Source organism: Grus americana, chromosome 8, assembly GCF_028858705.1.
Source record: "Grus americana isolate bGruAme1 chromosome 8, bGruAme1.mat, whole genome shotgun sequence".
NCBI lineage: Eukaryota > Metazoa > Chordata > Aves > Gruiformes > Gruidae > Grus > Grus americana.
The window spans coordinates 15393380-15411297 of NC_072859.1; the positions used below are offsets into that span (position 1 = coordinate 15393380).

Below are 17918 nucleotides of genomic sequence, written 5' to 3' on the forward strand. Positions count from 1 at the left end.
GACTTCATTTTTAGCCTAACTTTAGAAGTTTAAAATGTGCCTTTTAAAATGTTTGAACTAATTGTCTAGGCTCCTTTGTAGTCCATGGAAGGGGCCATTCCCAGAGAGAACTCCTCAGATTCGTATTAGATGTATTAGCTCTCAGCAGTCATACCCTACCATGGTCTGGTTTACCCTCTTGCACCCCTTCCCAGGGTGTCCCTGAGCCATAGCTGAGCCACCGCTGCCTGTAGCTTTCCCGGGCTACCAATACGTATCCTGGAGGGTGGGACACCCTTGATCCCCAGTCCTCATGTTTCACACAGCCCGATTCAAGGCAGCTGCCTGCTGTGGCAGATAACCTGCTGCCACACCAGCATCTGCTGCTGGCCAAAGTAGAGGTCTCTCCTGAAACTGGCTACTCATGCAGTGGGGTAAGGACATTCTCCAGCTGCAGCCACAAACAAAGAGCTCCTTCAGTCACCACAGAGGGAGTAGTATCACAACTGCATGTACGCTTCCGTTTCTCTCAGAAACAACATACTGTTTTCTGATTCTCTTTTGCCTGAGGGCACTGATGACCACTTTTATGGGTCATGAGATACCTAATATTGAAAAATAATTTGAGGGAGAATGAGACTTCGCTTCACCACAGAGATGACTAAATATCAATGAGGAATTTTATCTTTATTTTCATGAAGTTAGCACAATAAACTCACACAATAGCATTGATCTGTACTTATTTAACAAAATACATTTATAGCAATTTACAAATTCTTTTCCATTTGAAAACATTGCATAACATTTTATTAAACACAATACTTTATATAGAGAATTTTCATTTAAAAACATATTTTATTTTTGAGTATTTTCTTTTCTCAATAAAGCACAGCCTAACAAAGAAATTCGTGCCTGTTAGCAAGTAAGAAAATCAGAACACTAAGATGTCACCTGTCAATTTATTTGATTAAGTTTAAATTAAGGTATCAGTGGAATGTAAACAAAGAGTAATTTTACAAAAGGCTCCTTATCAAATATACATGCAGAGGTCTGAGTTCCAATGTATATATTATTACATTTCTGCTTTCTAACGTAATATAATTTGATAAGCCATTATTAAAAACAGTAGCCTTTGGCACTTTGAGTAAAAAAGAATATATCAATATTTATGTAAAGAACACAATTTCAATGATTACACAAGAGCTTTAAAATCTTTTGTTAAGAAATAGGAAACCTTAGGAAAAATACCACACTGCACTTGAAATAGTGCAGCAAGTTTTAGAGTAATAAAAGCAACACATATGCCAATATATATCTGACTAAAACCAAGGAATAAAGAACAAACACTCCCACCAGGAATCCTGCTGTTTCCAAAACAGCTAAATTGCCAGAGGGAACATTTTCTAATCTTTGCTTTATTGCCATTATTCTCCATTTCAATTTTCCATTATTTCCAGGTTCATCTACTGACGTTCTTTTCCCCTGCACTTACAAACTAATAAATGATTGCATCTTATTTCCCTGCATTGATAGGCCAACAGTGATTGTGTCTCACCCTTTCCTTTAAAGATAATCTTACCTGCTTTATCATGTACCTAGACTAAACTAAATCCAAAGGGTTTTATTCATGACAATCCAAGTGTTTGTAATTCCTAGGAACCTTGTACAAAATTTGATATTAAATACCAAGGACTAAAGATTCATCCTTTTAGAAAGAAAAAACAAATCCTGACTTGTAAATACTAGAGTCTGAGAATATATTTCTAAAAAATTACTTTTTTTTTTTCTTCCCTGGCAGCTATGATTATTTTTCCCAGCTAATGTGCCTTACAGTGTGTCTTCAACATACTGTGCATTTAGCATATACAATATGCTGCAACCCTACTGCTTAGCTTCTTACATGAAACTTGCAGAATACTTCCTCCCAATCATCAAATGTATGATGGGGTTGTCTTCTATTATTAGCAGGAAAAGTGTGGTCATTTCCTTAAGGACCAACACTCTTCCACAGGACTGGGTGATGGGCAGGTGAGGGAAGCATTGCTTGACAGGGTTGGCTGACAGCGCTCAGCTAAGCCTGGAGCACCTGTATAACTGGGAAGGTATATAAAGCTTTCCATTGACTCTGAATCCCTTATTCTATACAGATTAGCAAACACCATCCTCATACTTCTGACATTACTTAGGACTAGGGCTGGGTTTGGGATTTTGTTTTGATATTGAGGTTTTTTTGTAGTTGGTGGTTTGGTTTTTTTTGGTCTGCATATGTGTTGTGCTATTTATCTCCTTGGGATGGGATGATTCTTCCTTCTACCTCCTACTTGGCTAGGGTAGGGTGGGCTTTTTCTCAGAGTTATGTGGGGTAGGGTCTGTAGACAAGTTCTGACTATGTAGTACAGATCTGGTTCTCTGATACTCTAAATCAGAAGAGGACTTAGAGTGAAACACACCTTTCAAGAAGGCAGAGAACAGACCTGATCTGCTGCTACTTATTCAGTGAAGGGATTGCTAAGCCATTCCCTCCCCTTCCTAGCAGGGGAGCTGGGAGGTGTCTGATAGTAGTTCTCTTTCAGGTGGAAATAATCTAGGAGAGAATAAGGAGCTGCACTGGGCGAGCACTGCCCCCAGCTTCCTTCATGGTTTAAGTTAAGTCACAGCCAAATGTAATGAGGCATTCCTTCTAGCATGCCCAGGACATGCTATGCTTATTCCTTTCAGAGCTCATCCTTTCAACAATTTTGGCAATGGAAATTTTTAGCAGGTAATTTCTTTCATTATATTTGAGCTCAATTTACCAAAATAATCTGTGTTCTCTCAGGTGCAGAGACCCTCCATATTCTTAAGTGGCGGGGGGGGGGGGGGGGGGAAAGCTTAAGAAGGCTCTGAAGGATGTTTCAAGGAGGTGAACAGTAGTAGTGGCACAATGCAACACTCATTCAGTGATTCTGCAATACCAAGGCATTCTATTTTTAAAGCGAAGCATAAATCCCCTAAATGATAGTGATTGGGGTGAAACTTGTGATTGTTCCTGTGGCATACCAAGCAAATGAGGTGAATGACTGCTTCTAAGTGTGAGCTATGATATTAATTACTGTCTCCTTGCAAGCTGGTCAGGAAAGTGGCCGTTTGTCTTTATTTACTCATGGCTCACCTTTCACATTAGCGCATCTTGCAGTTATTGGTGTCCTGCTTTATATGGTTAAAAACTAATAGAAAAATGGAAGGGTTGCTGAAGGATAGAATAAGAGGTTTAAAAATGTAAAATCTGAATTACTTGTAGTACTTTGAAAGACCCCTTAAAAACCATAATTTAAAACAATTCTACAAGTTAGCCCACTAAGAAGCAGCCTCTTCATTAGTAGCACCTGTTCTTAAACAAAAGTTGAGCAGTAGCAGCAAAACTATTCAAAATAGATAGTTATTCCATTCTAATGGAATGTCACCCACACATTTTTTGTTGCAGTAGACATCTTAAAGAACTACACAAAACCTTTGCAATCTTTGAATGTGACAGATCCACTATAACAAAGCTGTAAATATTTCCTACGCTAAATGAATGCAGCCAGCATCATCATAGTATTAGCAATATTACTTTTAAAGTAACTGCACATCAATATGTCATGTGTTTGTAGAGTCTAATAAGTATGCAATTTTTCAAAACATGTAAAGTTATCATCAGCACCATCCTGTATTAAAGATTTGGTGCAAATTCTGCAAAGGTGAATATATACTACTGATACAGCCTTTGCTGTGAAAAATTCAGTTGATTTTTGGACACAAATATAAATAAAAAGTTGGCACATTCAGGAAATAAAGTGTCTGTGTTCAAGACCATTGTTTTGATTGACATCATCACCCTTGGATAAATGTTTTGAGTCCAAAGAAACAAGTTGCATGAAAATGTTTCACATTAGTTAGGTTCTGGCATTGTGCTTTTCCCCCCACCACATGCTTTCCACAGGCTCATGCACATTGCACATCAGCAGTGCTCAACAGCAGTTGAGCTGCTGGTCAATAATTTGGCACATCAAAGGTAAATATCAGCTCAAAACATAGAGAGCAGAACCTGTGTCAAGATGTGTTTACTTTGTGGTGGTATGGACCAGCTGATATGTCTCCTCTCATTCCTTGTATGCTCGTGTGGGGGATGTGCCTTTATAGAAGATGTTTCTGGTGTTCTCTGGACTGCTCCCTCTCTCAGGGATTAAAATGATGTTACCTTTTCTTCGAAGTGTTGAGTCCCGGCTAGAAGAAATGGACAGAGTCTCTGAGCCAATCTCACTTCCCTCCACTGGCGTGACTCTTATTGTAGTGATTCCATGATGGCGATGCTCACTGTTATCTATGTTGCTCCTTTTCCTGTCACCTGACCCATAACTGTCTTTTAAGGAGTCACAGCTCTCAGAGTCTCTGTTAAGATCATTTAGCTCATATGTCTGACGGAGGGTGATTTTTTCAGGACCTTTCCATTTCCATGATCCGCTTCCTTCACCTTCTGATGGCATCTGAATTACAGGCCTGTTATTTTCTGGATGAGCCTCAACTCTGACAATGCTACTTGGCTCATGGTCTGTCAAGGTTTTATATCTGATGGCTCCTGTACAGGTGACTGTGCTTCCCTCTGAACTCTTTGGACTGCCCTGAAGCACTCCTTGCTGCTTAGACATGGCTATTACTTGCATGATTCTTGGCTGGCTATTGCTTCTACATGCAACGCTCTTCTCGGCAGCTTTCAGCCATTTAGCTCTAGCTGAACTACTTTTGGGTGATGTGTTCACGTTCTCTTGAGTCTCTTCAGGAATATGCACTAGCTGGGATGAGCCAGGACGTGACTGAATAGAGACCCTTGGCCCACCAGAAAGACCTGAGTTGTTACAACCTGGTACACTGCCAGGTTGAATTTTCAGGTACTGGCTAGTTGGGCCATGATGATCACCATTTACACCCACTCTAGAGGGTTCTGAGCTTGACCTCATTTCAATAGCCCTTGGTGGTGACTGGCCAGATTCAGTCTCTATTACTTGCAGTGACAACTTTCGACTTTCATTCTTGTTCTTCCACTGGGAAAGCAGCTGTTTGGAACGGGCAGAATCCATTGATGCGTGTATTGTTGCATTTCGTCTCGCTGGATCTTCCAAGGATGGTGTGTTGACTCTTGGCAAAGTGTTGCTGAAAGTAACCATATTTTCCTTTCCCATTGGGCTTCGTGGTGTTATTATTTCTACATCAGCATTTGCTCTCTTGATATTGGTCAGAGACCCTGAATCTCTGTGGTTTCTATTCAGGATACTTTCTGTACGGTGAGAGACAATGCCATCACTGCTGCTACCATTTTTACCTGGCAGGATTCTGTTGGCATCTTGACTGAGGTCTGTCAAAGACCTTAGAGGTTCTCTGTGAAAATTTGGGTGAAAGACATTCTCGTCACTTGGTAAGAAGTTCCCCACAGCATATAGGCCCTGATATTTGAACAGAAGCATCAATAATCAGTTATGGAAAAAAAGAGACATTTTAAGGTATTTTAATTATATTTTTCTGCCTTTAAATAAATAATGAATGATGGAATTAGTCCAGCTTAACTGACAGGGTATACTCACTTTCCTTTCCTCATCAGTATATCCTTATTCCAAATTCTGTCTTGAATCTGGTACATCTAGATATGTATGAAGTAGTCTCAGTAGGATAACTAGGGCACATAGTTCATGGCAGTAAATAGTTGAGGAAAAGACTTAGCCTCCTTCAGTTTTTATTTTATAAACAGATACAGCTGAAAGAATGTTTTGTTATGAAAATAACAAAATAAATGTTTGTAGTCTTCTAGGCAAAGCTATTTTACAGCTATACTACTGCCTGCTCTGATTTACTGAATCTTGTTACAGTTGTTGTCTGCTCTGTGATTCTGCCCTTTCTACTGTATAATAACCATGTAACACTATCTACATGATAGAACAATTTATCAACTTTAAATCAATTGCTTTCCAAGCTGTGCAGAACTGTAACAAGATTTAGTTATACAACATTTATTTTTTTCTTATTCAGCAGACTCACTGTAAAATGCTGTCATTTTAAATAGACTGAGAGAGAATATTCTATGAAAGGGTCAAATGCCTGACTCAATCACTTAGGTTACTTGTTCTTTATGCTCCTTTCAGAGTTATTTGTAGTTTCATATTATTTCCCCTCCCCTTCCTCTTATTGGTGTGTAGCTTTCAGGGCAGATTTACTGACTACAGGGTATCCAGGACAATGTACTCTCTGATGTATGTTGTCATGCAACAGTATATGGAGAAGACCTAACAAAGACCATACTTGTTTGTGGCTTTCAAATATGGGAACAGCAGCTCCATTTATGAGAGTCTACAACAGCTTAATCATTTGAAATAATATTCTCAGAGTGCCTTTCTGCTCACAGTGAAATCATAGAAACTGACTTTAGTAGCTCCTGGGGTTTCTATTATCTATCCTGGTTGCTGTTCCTTCTGCCACTGTGAAAGCTGTTTTTCCCCCAGTCACCTTTGTAGACCATCTGCATGTACCTTAGATTATTTTATTACAGGAAAAAAGGGAGGATAGGATATGAACTTGTTTTAGTATTACACTAAAATTCATCATCGACTTCTTGGGGGTCAAAAACTTCTCACTAGCTGTTAAGACTCTTCTGTTCACCTGCCTGCACTGGAGCAGAAATGTTGTCAGTAGAAGTTCCCGATTGCTCACAGGCACCTGGGTTGACACTTGCTGAACAGCTGGGGCAGCAACAGTCATGTTGGAGACATACTGAGCACAGCAAGGGAAAACAAATGCCTGATGAGCTTTCTACTGACAGATACAAACAGGCCTATACTACATACTCCCTTACAGGACCCTTCCAAGGTGCTCCATCTGTTTCAACCCAGTACAGAGGAAAAGCAGAGGAATAACCTGGCGTGGGCATTCTATTTCCCCTGCATAATTTCCCCAAGAGCTCCAAAGAATCACAAGGATGTAATATTGTCTTTAATTTCTTGCAGGTTCAGCAATTTACTCAGCTGAGTTACTGCATATTAATTCAACTATTTTTTGGAGATTATAAAGCTAACATTGGCAATATAAACTCAGGCTGGCAACAAATATCAATTAATCTAATATTTTTCTTGCATTATGCTTGTAAGTGTGGAGTAGAAAAGATGAGGATCTTTAAGTATTTAATGAAGCACGTAATGTTAGAGTTGTTTCTGTATACAATGCCAGATGATTATATACCACTTTGTGCACTGTTATGGCACTTTAAATTGAAATACATATTTGCTTTTTCCTGTTTATTTTTAAAGTGATTACCCCTAACATCATCATCTTCAACACATTTTGACTATATTTTTCATTAGGGCATGTGACCATGATGAAAGGTTTTCATAAAATAACCAGTACTCTTTTTACTGCCATATCAGTTTTATTTGCTAAAACTTAACCATGTGAATATTATATTTACCAAATAAAGAGCAATTCCTCCTCCTATGAGAAAGCCACAGTAAACATCAACTGGATGATTCTTATACTGGGTGATACGAGTTAGACCACATATAATTCCACAGATGATAAAAGCAAAGACCAAGAGTGGCTTCAGGAGTTTTGAGGAGTCTGTTAATGTAGAATTGAAGTACATCTTGAAAAAAGAAAGAAATGAAGAAACAGTTGAAGAAACTTAAATTTACCTAAGAGGACATTAATTTCCCACATTCAATGTTTCTTTCATGCATATATCACTATCACACAGTAATACTGCAAATATTCAGTTTAATTTTATTTTACAACCCTGTTAAAATTTGCTCCCTTACTATAGGAAAATGTGAAATCGCAAGGAATGGATTTCCAAAAACATAGGCAGTTTTGCTTATTGACTTCAATTAAGATAAGGATTTTATGCCTAAATACTGTTCACAGTCAGAGCTTAAATGTTCTGTAAATGGGACTAAGGAGCCACTGCTTCTGAAATACAGAAGCCAGATGTCATGCCAGATGAAAGCAATAACCTGTTCTAACAAAAGCTACCACCAGATGCTTTAGAGACACATTTCTAAACTGGGGGCCATGATGCCAGGGAGGTCACAAAAACTAAGTGGAGGTGGTTCATCAGTATTATTCCAAATTTTGGCCTTTCCCTGGGCAGAATGAAGACTGGCAAGCTGCCAGTACGGGCACAATTCCATTATCTAATTTGAATAATTGGTTGTTATTGTTGTTTTCCTCTGATTTTTACAGCGTGATTGATGGATTTATTGTATTATTTTTTAAAAAACTTCAAGTAAATGGTCACTTATACAAACATTGTAGCCCATACTGAAGAAGTGCCATTGGTCAGATGTGGAAAATCAGCTGTGATCGCTGCAGCATGTCCTACAATTCCCTGCTAGTTACTGATAGTTTTTATTCACTTGCTTTGCAGTAGCACCTTGGAGACCTCTGGGAGTCATTGTGCCAATTCATTCATGCTGCAATTCTATGGAGGTCAAATGAAACTAGATCACCTAAATGTTTGTTCCTTAATGCCTCAAGTTTAAAAGCAGTGGGTCAAGTGAAGATAGCAATAAAGAAAAGGCAGAGCACATAAAAGTTAATTTGAATGGTAAGTTAAAATATCACCCTGTAAGACAGATAAGCATTGCATTTTATGTGTGAATAATATGAGGCACCAAATATACTTTAACATTACACTTTTTGTTGCTTCTTAACAAAGGATGTGAAGCAGCTGAATTTTTTCTGTATTATTAATACAGGTGGTTTTATTTTAGCTGTTAGTAGTTTTATTTTGCTTTCAAACTGGAAGGATTAAAAACTTACATCTGTCCAGCATATCCAGGCAACACATGACTTTACAATATTCAGCAAATGACTTTCTTGTATAAATGAAAATGAACAGAGTAGGTTACTCACCGAAATGTACACTGCTGCAAAGGCTGCCAGGGTGGCGTGTTGAGAAGGGAATGACTTTCTGCCAAGGAAGGACACTCAAATTATGCTTCTGAGTTCAAATACACTGTGCTAGTGTTCACTTGAAAAAAACACTGGGTGATACAGTAATTTTCAACTTACACTTCCTAAGCAATATATGGTCAATCAGTAACATTTAAGTTCTACATTTCTGTAATCTGGAGAAAGGATCAATGTTAATGAAATGCCTTTGTTTTGAAGTAAACATTTAGCATGAAAGTCTGTGTGTGTACTAAGAAAAGTGTGTGTACTAAGAGAACAGTGGGAATGAGCTAAAGACTGAATACTTGATTGAGAGAAATATCTATACATTTATTTCTGTAAATAAATTTCCCTAATAACTTTTCAGTAAGTACCTAATTTATACAACTTAATGCATGAACCTTCTCACTGACTTCACTTGGACTCTTTTCAAAGTAAGGACTTACACACTTTCAGTTCAGCAACTGAATTCATTGTCTTCATGCCCATGCTTTTTTGCTCTGATAATGGGGGGGATGACAGGGTGACATTCTTCTCAGAGAGAGGCAAACTACATCTTTATTTGCTATTAGGTTTATTTTTTAAATTTCAGCACTTTATAACATGATAGGAGGGAAAGAAGCACAAGAACATGGAGAAGGCATTTTAAGAGTTACTGGGTACCTTCCTGAAGCCCAGAACAAATATGTCCAAATTGTGAGAGACAGTAAGCAATATAAGGTCTATTCTTGAAATTGCTGAGGGCCTTCTGCTCTCACTGAAAACCTGTGGACTTGAATGATGTGGAAACTACAGATATGAAAATTAAAAGTGACAGCTTAGCTTCTACTTCTCTGACAAAGAGGAGTGTTTGTGTAAGTAGTAGCTACACAGAACCATCACATGAGGGCCTGTAACATTTTAATGTTATTCTTCTTATAGACCCATTTCAATCCTCTAAAAACAACAAAAGAAAAGTGATGGGAACATGAAGGAGAAATTTTTACACAGTAGAGGGAAAACCTTAGATGGCGGTGGATTCAGTAACCCCTGTTCTGTGGCAGACATCTAGTTCATAGCTTGTAGAAGCCCTGAAATCTTTTATGACCTCTAGCTCTAGAAGTAAGACGCAGTAAAGATATATAACAGTTTATATCTGTACATTTATCTCCTTAAAATGGCATGGACACATGATGTAACGTGCTGGCTGTCTTGGTGAAGAAGTGTGTATCTATCTTGCAGCCACGTTCATCTGAGAAAGCTCAGCTTGGGATAAATGCTTCATCATTTGGCTTCACAGATGGGTCTTGCTGCCCTTACTGGGTCCATGTATACCCATTTTTCTAGCAGCACCTGAGTTAGCTAGTTTAAAATAGCAAAGACTGAAACATAGTCCTTTATCTTTAGACAAAGACATTTTTCTGCAAAGCAGCAAAGTCTACTTTCTAAATTTTTCCTATGAATTTTGCCTTATCTGTTCCAAATAATTAATTGGCAATTAAATGTGTGCATGTAGTTCAGTGTGAATGCCACACTGCTGACCTGAATTTGAGCCCATGGCTCCAGCAGGTTCATGACTCTGGCCAAGATGAAATCAGCATGACTCTTTTTCATTTCTAAAGACAGACCTAAATTATTATTCTTCCTCCCACTTCCTCCAGCTCCCCAAGCAAAGCTTTCACAAATAGTGTCACTGGGGAACAAGTTCAGGGTTGAGGACAGGAGGATAAAAACATGAAAAAATGTGAATGTTTAGAATGGCTAATCAACTCCTTTACCCTGTGCAGGTTTTAGTGGAAGCATAAATCTACTTACAGTCTCTGTGGAGCTAATGTGTAGATTTGATTCTATGAACTTTAGTACCACTCAGAACTCAACCTTAATTTGATGGCATTTTTATAGTATATAAGGTGTAACTATGCTACAGTCAATTTTCTTTGTTCTATTTTCTATTCATATGCTTTCAGGGCAAGAACCACATGTTACAGACTGAATGCACTCTGTGTACCGTAATGGTGACACTGCTTTTGTTCCTCTTTGTTATCTTTTAATCTAAAATGAAAATAATTCAAGCTAAAAATATCTAGCCTTTTTGTATGGGTCTGTATTTAAAAGGTGAACAAAGGTCTCAAAGAAAACATATCCTGAACTCAGATGACAGTGTACCACTCTAAATGCTCATGCATGAGAGTGTGTAGAGGGGGAACAACGATGAGAAAGAGTCATACTGAGTCAGAACATCAGAAATGAGGATAGAGAACTCACTGGAGAGCTGAATAGAAATGACTGAAAAGACTCTTTGAAAATAAATAGAGAAAAAGATGGACAAAGGAAACCACTGGATATTTGGGGATGTTGCAGAAAATTATTTCATATAATCAGCTGGATAAGTATGTGTTCTTCTCTATACTTTTCATTGGGGAGTCTAGAGGCAAATTTCTGGAGCCAAAGTTTCTGGGAGGTACAAATGAAAAATGAAGGCCATTAGCAATCTCAGAAAAACAAGTCCCTTACAAGCTGAAATTATTGAAGTCAAATTAACCTCCTGGGCTGGAGAAGTTATACCATAACTCCTATAGTAGATGACTGAAGGAAATTTTGAACCAGTAGCAACTGCTGATTGCTTTGGTAAAGTTGAGACAGGCATAAGGAAGCAAGAATTTAATAAAGAAAAAAGGCAATAAAATTGAATTAAGGAGAAACTGAGGGTGGTGCCAGAATATTATGGATCACCAAATGTATCCTCTATGATGGGAATAAATTTGAGATATCAATATATGGTCATCTTCCTAAAGAAACAGAAACACACAAAACCTAATTGCTTAGTCTTAATATGTTACAACTAATTTTGCTGTGTTTTGGAAGTGATGATATTTAAACTTAGGAGCAATCAGCATTTTGGGAATGGCTACAGGCACTCAATTCAGAGCAGTAGCCATCATATTTGAGATAATAATAAAATGAATGAGATGCAATCATGAAAATTTTTCTGCCTGCTCACGTGTAAAGCTACACCAATTTCCCTGGGACACCACGTAGGTGTGAGACACTGCTTGCAAGCATCAGGCTTCAATGGCAGTATCCCAGTAACAGCAAATGGTTATGGGAAAAGAGACAGTGAGGTGAAAGCTGATATAGTAATTCTGGTTATGCCTTTCACCAAATTATTTAGTCCAAAGAGAGCTACAATTCTTCATTCCAGCTCCAGACCACACCCACATATATAAATTGAAAAGATATTGCAAAATAATCAATGCTAATTATGAGTCTTAGTCCACTAGATGTATTTAAGACCAAATACATCAAATAATTGAGGATCTTTAAACATCAGTGACATTGGTTTGTCCCAGTGAAAGGAGACAGATTATGAGATTTGCTGGAAGATACTTACAAAGTGAATGATTTCATGGCTCCCAAGGGTGTTCACCATTGAAATAAATGGAAAAACAAACAAACTGGGAAGAGGTGCCTTAATATATAGATAAAACATTTTCATAATATCCATGTGACAAAAATGTAATGCCACGAGGCATCAAGTTAAAACAGAAGCTAGCATCTGGGGCTGCATACAGAACAAGAAAGGAGTGCAAAACTTTAGTGAAGTGGATGTGACAGAAGTAACACAGCTTCATGTCTGCTGATCAGAGGTACACAGAGAAATCATGCAGCTTGGACAGAAATTGTAGTCATTTCAAGCATTCTATAATTTTGCTGTAACCTTTTTGGAGAGCAGGAGATTTAAAAAAGCACCAAAGTTTTGAAAGACTGCAAAACATTCAATGACTAACAGGCAAGAAAGGTTAACGGGGTGTGGAAAAGATATGGAAGACTACTATTGGATTCAGCGAAGAGCTTCATGATTTTAGTAGTGTGGTGCATATGTTTAGGACACTTCGTACTAATGAAGTGCTTGAACTAACAAGTAGCAGATCTATTGGAACAGTACAACTTACTGACTTATACCTTCAGATTCTTTGTTTAAATCTATGATCTGTCATCAGTAATTGAATTATCACTATTTTATCACATCAAGCTTGTTTAAAATAAGATATATAGTCTAGGTTATATTTCAACTTGACTGATATGCATGTCCAAAACCTGCTATTATGAACAATATTAACTTCTCTCCTGACTATCTAAGTAGGGAGTCTAAAGACTAAATGATCAAGGAGGATAAACCACCAGTTAGAAATACCACGAAAGAAGAGGCACGTGTTACGTGAATATGCAGATTTGCACTGTTGTGGTCTTTCCTCTAATAAAGGGATTTTTTCAATGCTGTCAATATAAAAAACTTAATCAACTAGAGAAACAGAAAACAAACTCCAGAAAACAAACTCCTTCAACAAATCCCAAACTGAAGCCTCACAAATTAAGACCAAAATGCCAGAACAATAATGTACGTTATACAGAGGTCTCAGATAAAGTACTTGGGTGATTTCTTCCTCTGCCTGTTATGGGGAACTTACCCAGATCCCACTCGGAAAAGCAGCAGAAGTTATTCGTATTAGTAATTGTATAGGAAATTGTCTCCTTTGGAGAAGGGAAAATAACTAGCTACTAACGACTGTGCTGCAGAATCTGACAAAATCTTCCAAAGCCTACTGTTGGCCTAATATCTTTGTGCAGAAAATTGAACACTACTAAAGAGACACTTATGCTCTCATCTTTGTTATAAAAAACTGACAAAACTCATTCAGACTTTAACTAGAAAAAAAAAAATCTTGAAAGTGAGACAGAAAATAAAAAATGAGTACTTAAATGTACACAATGAAGGACAGAACTAACCTTCCAGCATTGATAATATTGAGATCAGCTCCTGAGCAAATATCTTCCACAACGTATGAATTCTCTGAGCAGGATACATTTAAGGATGTATAGTTAGGCTTGCAAACGGTCAGGAAATATGGTGCCTGATATCCTGTTGATAGCTGTATAATATCAGTAACAAGAGCAGTAGAACAAAGACCAAACACATGAACGCCTAGGAAAGAAATCAACAGAGCTTGTTAACTTTATGCATAAATTAGATTAATTCATTGTGGCAAAATACATTAAACGGAATTCTGGTGGCTCTTGTCATTGGACTCGAGAGAATTTAACTGAAGAATAAGATATATTTTTTTATCAAAGCTTATTGCAAAGTTGAATTCTTTAATGTAAAAAGTTAAGATTATTTATGCTTGTTTTCTTCCTGTTGATACTTAGCATTTCATTTTGATGGCTTGATGTCCTCCAACATATTTTCATAAAAGTGAACTACACTGGAGCTCCTTCAATTTGGAAAGCAGTTTTCTGAACTGACTAAAGGACAGCCATCTATGTGAGGAGAGCATATATGCTCATCCAGTCCTTGGACTTGCCCACTGGGATACAGGCTTTTAATAACGTGGACAGCTGCTCTGAGGACCTGTTCTTTTTTCACCACCAGGGACTCATCAGCTGACAGTAACTTTGACTACCTTCACACCTCTGATATTTCTTGAGTACCAAGTCCTTGCCACCAGTCCAAGTATTTAAGTCTTTTTGGTAATTCATCAATGTTTTTGTCTGGTTAATAATGCCAAATTCACAAGGCAGTTGAAGTAAATGCAGTTGTTTTACTGAGCATTTTCAACTGCTTTTCCCCTAAAGATTTATCTCTAATTCCCTACTTGTATTCATACAAATAAATTTATTTTTCATCTTAAAATTGAAAGAATGCTAAGGTCATTAAAATATGAAAGAAACTGCAAATTCAGAGTATGAATCAAAAATGAAATTCATGCATCTTTGAGCTTGTCTTTTATGTTGATGGAATGGGATGCCATACAGGAGAAGCTGAGAGCAGTTTTACAGTCCTCCTTGTTGATGTTGTAACCTACCATCCCCTCTGCTCACTTCCTCACTGCTGCTCTTAAGAGGATGCTTTACTGGTCATAGAGTGTATAACCTCTCCTGTCATTACCTCCCTGCTTGCCAGACTACAGAAACCTATTGTACAGTCCTCTGACCAGGTTTTCAGTCTGCTGTCCTGCAGGTTGTCTTTGCCTAGACTGCCCTCTCTAATGAAAGATTTGTGGAACAGAGAAAACCTTTTCTTTAGCCACTGATTGATAGAGGAAATTAACTGTAAGAAGGGGAACAAAGTCCAGTTGCCTTTTCAAGTTCAGTTTTCATAAATGACAATTAAAACAAAGTAAAATAAAACAATTCAACATATTCCTCTATCATTAGGTTGCCAGATTCTAGTGCCTTTTCAAGAGGTAGATAAACACATCCCAGAAAAAGAATGTCAAATCTACTGACAGTTTCTGACAAATTTTTACTGTCATGCTGAATACTGTGTCAGGTGGGTTGAATCCTTATGATGCACTGAAGGTAGGCGGAGGAAACTATACACTGAAACCATTGCAAGGAAGCCAGCTCAAGGTGGGCAGAGAAGGAAAAACAAATTATTCTTTTAGAAACACTGACAATAGTACAGGAGGGGAAAGGGAAAACTGAGAGCGTTGATGCTGCATTACTGAGTATAGGGCTGCTCTGTCGCTTGCTTTGACAGTTTCTTCTCGCATTTTCTGGTAGAAAAAGATCTATGCCAGTGACAGCCCTGCACTGTTCTGAAAGATTGTTTCAGAGAAGGAAACCTGCATGATGAAAATTGAATGTATATGGAAAGCTCTTCATTGTGACTAGCATTTGAGACCCACCAACAAATCTGACAGCTCTTCTAAGAAAAGAATTGAAGTTGCATCCTCCTGCATTAATATTGGCCTCTGTTCCAATCCCATTTCTTCTTTTGGACAGGCAACAGTAGAGAATTCCTTCTCCTATCATTATCTGCAATGACAAAGGAGCCGTTAAATTAAATGTAGCAGTTACTCAGAAGACACTGATTGAATTTAAAGGGCTGAAATATAACTATACCACAACCAATGCCATCCACTGACGTACTCGCCTTCAAAAGATTTGTATCAGTATGTAAACGTTCAGTAATACAACTTAGCCTGAGTGAGGGCAGGCAAGACGGTGGCACTGAAAGTGGCATACAGTATACACTGCTCAGTGGAATTGGGCTCTTGATCCACAGCTGAAATTTGATGTTTCTACAATAAAAAAGTAATAATTAGAAAATCTCACCTCTAAAATAATCCAGAGCCACTGCAATGTCTTAGTGCTCCTGAGGTGGTTTTAGTACTCAGTCTTGGCCTCAAGCCTAGCAATCCCTAGCAGCTTCTAATTACGTGGCAGCCTGCTCTTCTGTATTTGTTTAATTTGGCTTGGGTTTTAACCAGATCTACAGCAGTAGAAAAAGTTCTGTCATTATGGTCCCTCTGAACACAGCATGCAAAACGGATTATGACTGAAGCCCTAGACAAGAGTTTAGAATAGAAATAAAGAGAAGAATAGAAAGGAAAAATAGTGTTACTTGCTGGAAAATCCAGGTGCATTTATACATTTGTAGTCTCAGGCTTGATGCACTGTTAAATAGTGCAGTGGCTTGGAAATCTGTATAGGGCTTGTACAGATTTCAGAATAAGGGTTGGGTTGAAATATTGAAATTAATGAGGCAGTTCTCACCACTAAGAGGAGATTCACCTTGCCTTTCCACAGATGCATTGAAAACTAATGTATGCAATGCACAAAGCTTACAATGCAATGAGATGTGAAAGCATCTGAATTATGCTGAATCTGCTGTAATTACCAGTGAAGTTTGTGCCTGCTGAATCCCCTCACTCTAGGAGAAGGGAGGTACAATGGACAAGCTTAGTCTAACTCTTTTTTAGCTAAAGGTTCAATAAATTGGTTTCTTTTCTTTGCCAGAAAAAATTTAAGTAGGAAAGGTTGTCTCATTCCATGGAAAAGTCAGTGGTAAGGTTTATTTAAGGAATTTTAATTAGATGAGAACTATGGTCACTATTATCTGTCTCCATTTGATCAATTTACAGCTGAAACTTTTCCCAGAGAATCAGTAGTATTTCAAACTTAAAAAACAGAGAAACTCTAATAGTTTTTAGCCAAGCTCTAGGGAATGTCTGGCACAGGGAAAAATACCAGAGTGATGGATTAGCTTGTGTGATAGAGGAGAAAATTGGGAAACAGCAAGGCCTATGTCAAGGAAAATCCAGAGGCTGGTATTTCCAAGGAAACAAACTCCCACAGTAGAGGAGGCAGTAGGACTGAAACTGCCAGCAGTGAATTTCTATCCTTGCAAATTGATTTCCCAAATCAATGTGATCTAATTTCCTGGTGATCTCTGTTAGAAAAGCACATTTTTACCTTTAAGTAGGTTTTTAGTCAGTGTCTGATAAGGGTTTGAACCTACATTGATGTGATTAAATAACTGGTCCTAACATTTTTGAATGAATAACTAGAGAGAAAATATGTCAAAGGATCAGATTCAGTTCTTTGAAGCAAATGGAAGTCATGTTGCAGTTCATGTATATCTATATTCCATATATAAAATATCCATGTTGGTAATTTCATGCAAGTCCACACTGAAGTCTCCTGTGCTTTATGAATACGTATAGGAAATTTCATATATGCTATAAGACATATGTCAATAATACAAGTAGTAATTTTCTGTAGCACTTCAAGGCTATAGAACAGACCTGGTTAAAAACAGTTGCTGTTCACTAATAATGAGCAAAAAAACCCAAAGAGAAAACCAAAACCATAAAGCCCCAAATCCACACAGATCGTTCTGTAATGATAGCTTGGGAAAATAAATTACAAAATGCTAGATTTATTATAAAAAGAATTACTGTAAAATGAATAGATTTAATATGTACTCTAGTCTTGGGAAAACTTGAGTATATCAACAAAAATAATATAGAAAAACATTAAGTCCTATTCTAATATTTATATAAGGCTTTAAGGAGGTATCAAGACTGGAATTTGCTTGTCTTCCCCCCTCCCTCCTTTTTTTTTTTTCCCCCTATTTATACTCTTTAGTAATATTTAAAATGTGGCTTAATCACACCTGTATTTTATTGAGTCTTGATGACAATGGCACAATTGTAATCTTTTTG

At 37.7% G+C, this 17918-nt stretch overlaps 1 protein-coding gene across 2 annotated transcripts in view; it reads right to left on the reverse strand.

Annotated features, from left to right (window-relative positions):
* Positions 1-649: 649 nt before the first annotated feature.
* PLPPR4 (phospholipid phosphatase related 4) overlaps positions 650-17918 on the reverse strand; it is a 34317-nt gene continuing 17048 nt past the window's right edge. Inside the window, exons 2-7 of one of the 2 annotated variants that reach the window (XM_054833324.1) lie at positions 16027-16257; positions 15597-15726; positions 13696-13891; positions 8890-8947; positions 7448-7621; positions 650-5438 (exon numbers count right to left, since the gene is read on the reverse strand). In XM_054833324.1, the coding sequence (XP_054689299.1) occupies positions 4101-5438; positions 7448-7621; positions 8890-8947; positions 13696-13891; positions 15597-15723 (1893 nt within the window). In that variant the 5' untranslated portion in view covers positions 15724-15726; positions 16027-16257 and the 3' untranslated portion in view covers positions 650-4100. The remainder of the gene's footprint in view (positions 5439-7447; positions 7622-8889; positions 8948-13695; positions 13892-15596; positions 15727-16026; positions 16258-17918) is intronic. The other variant, XM_054833323.1, reaches the window with a different exon arrangement.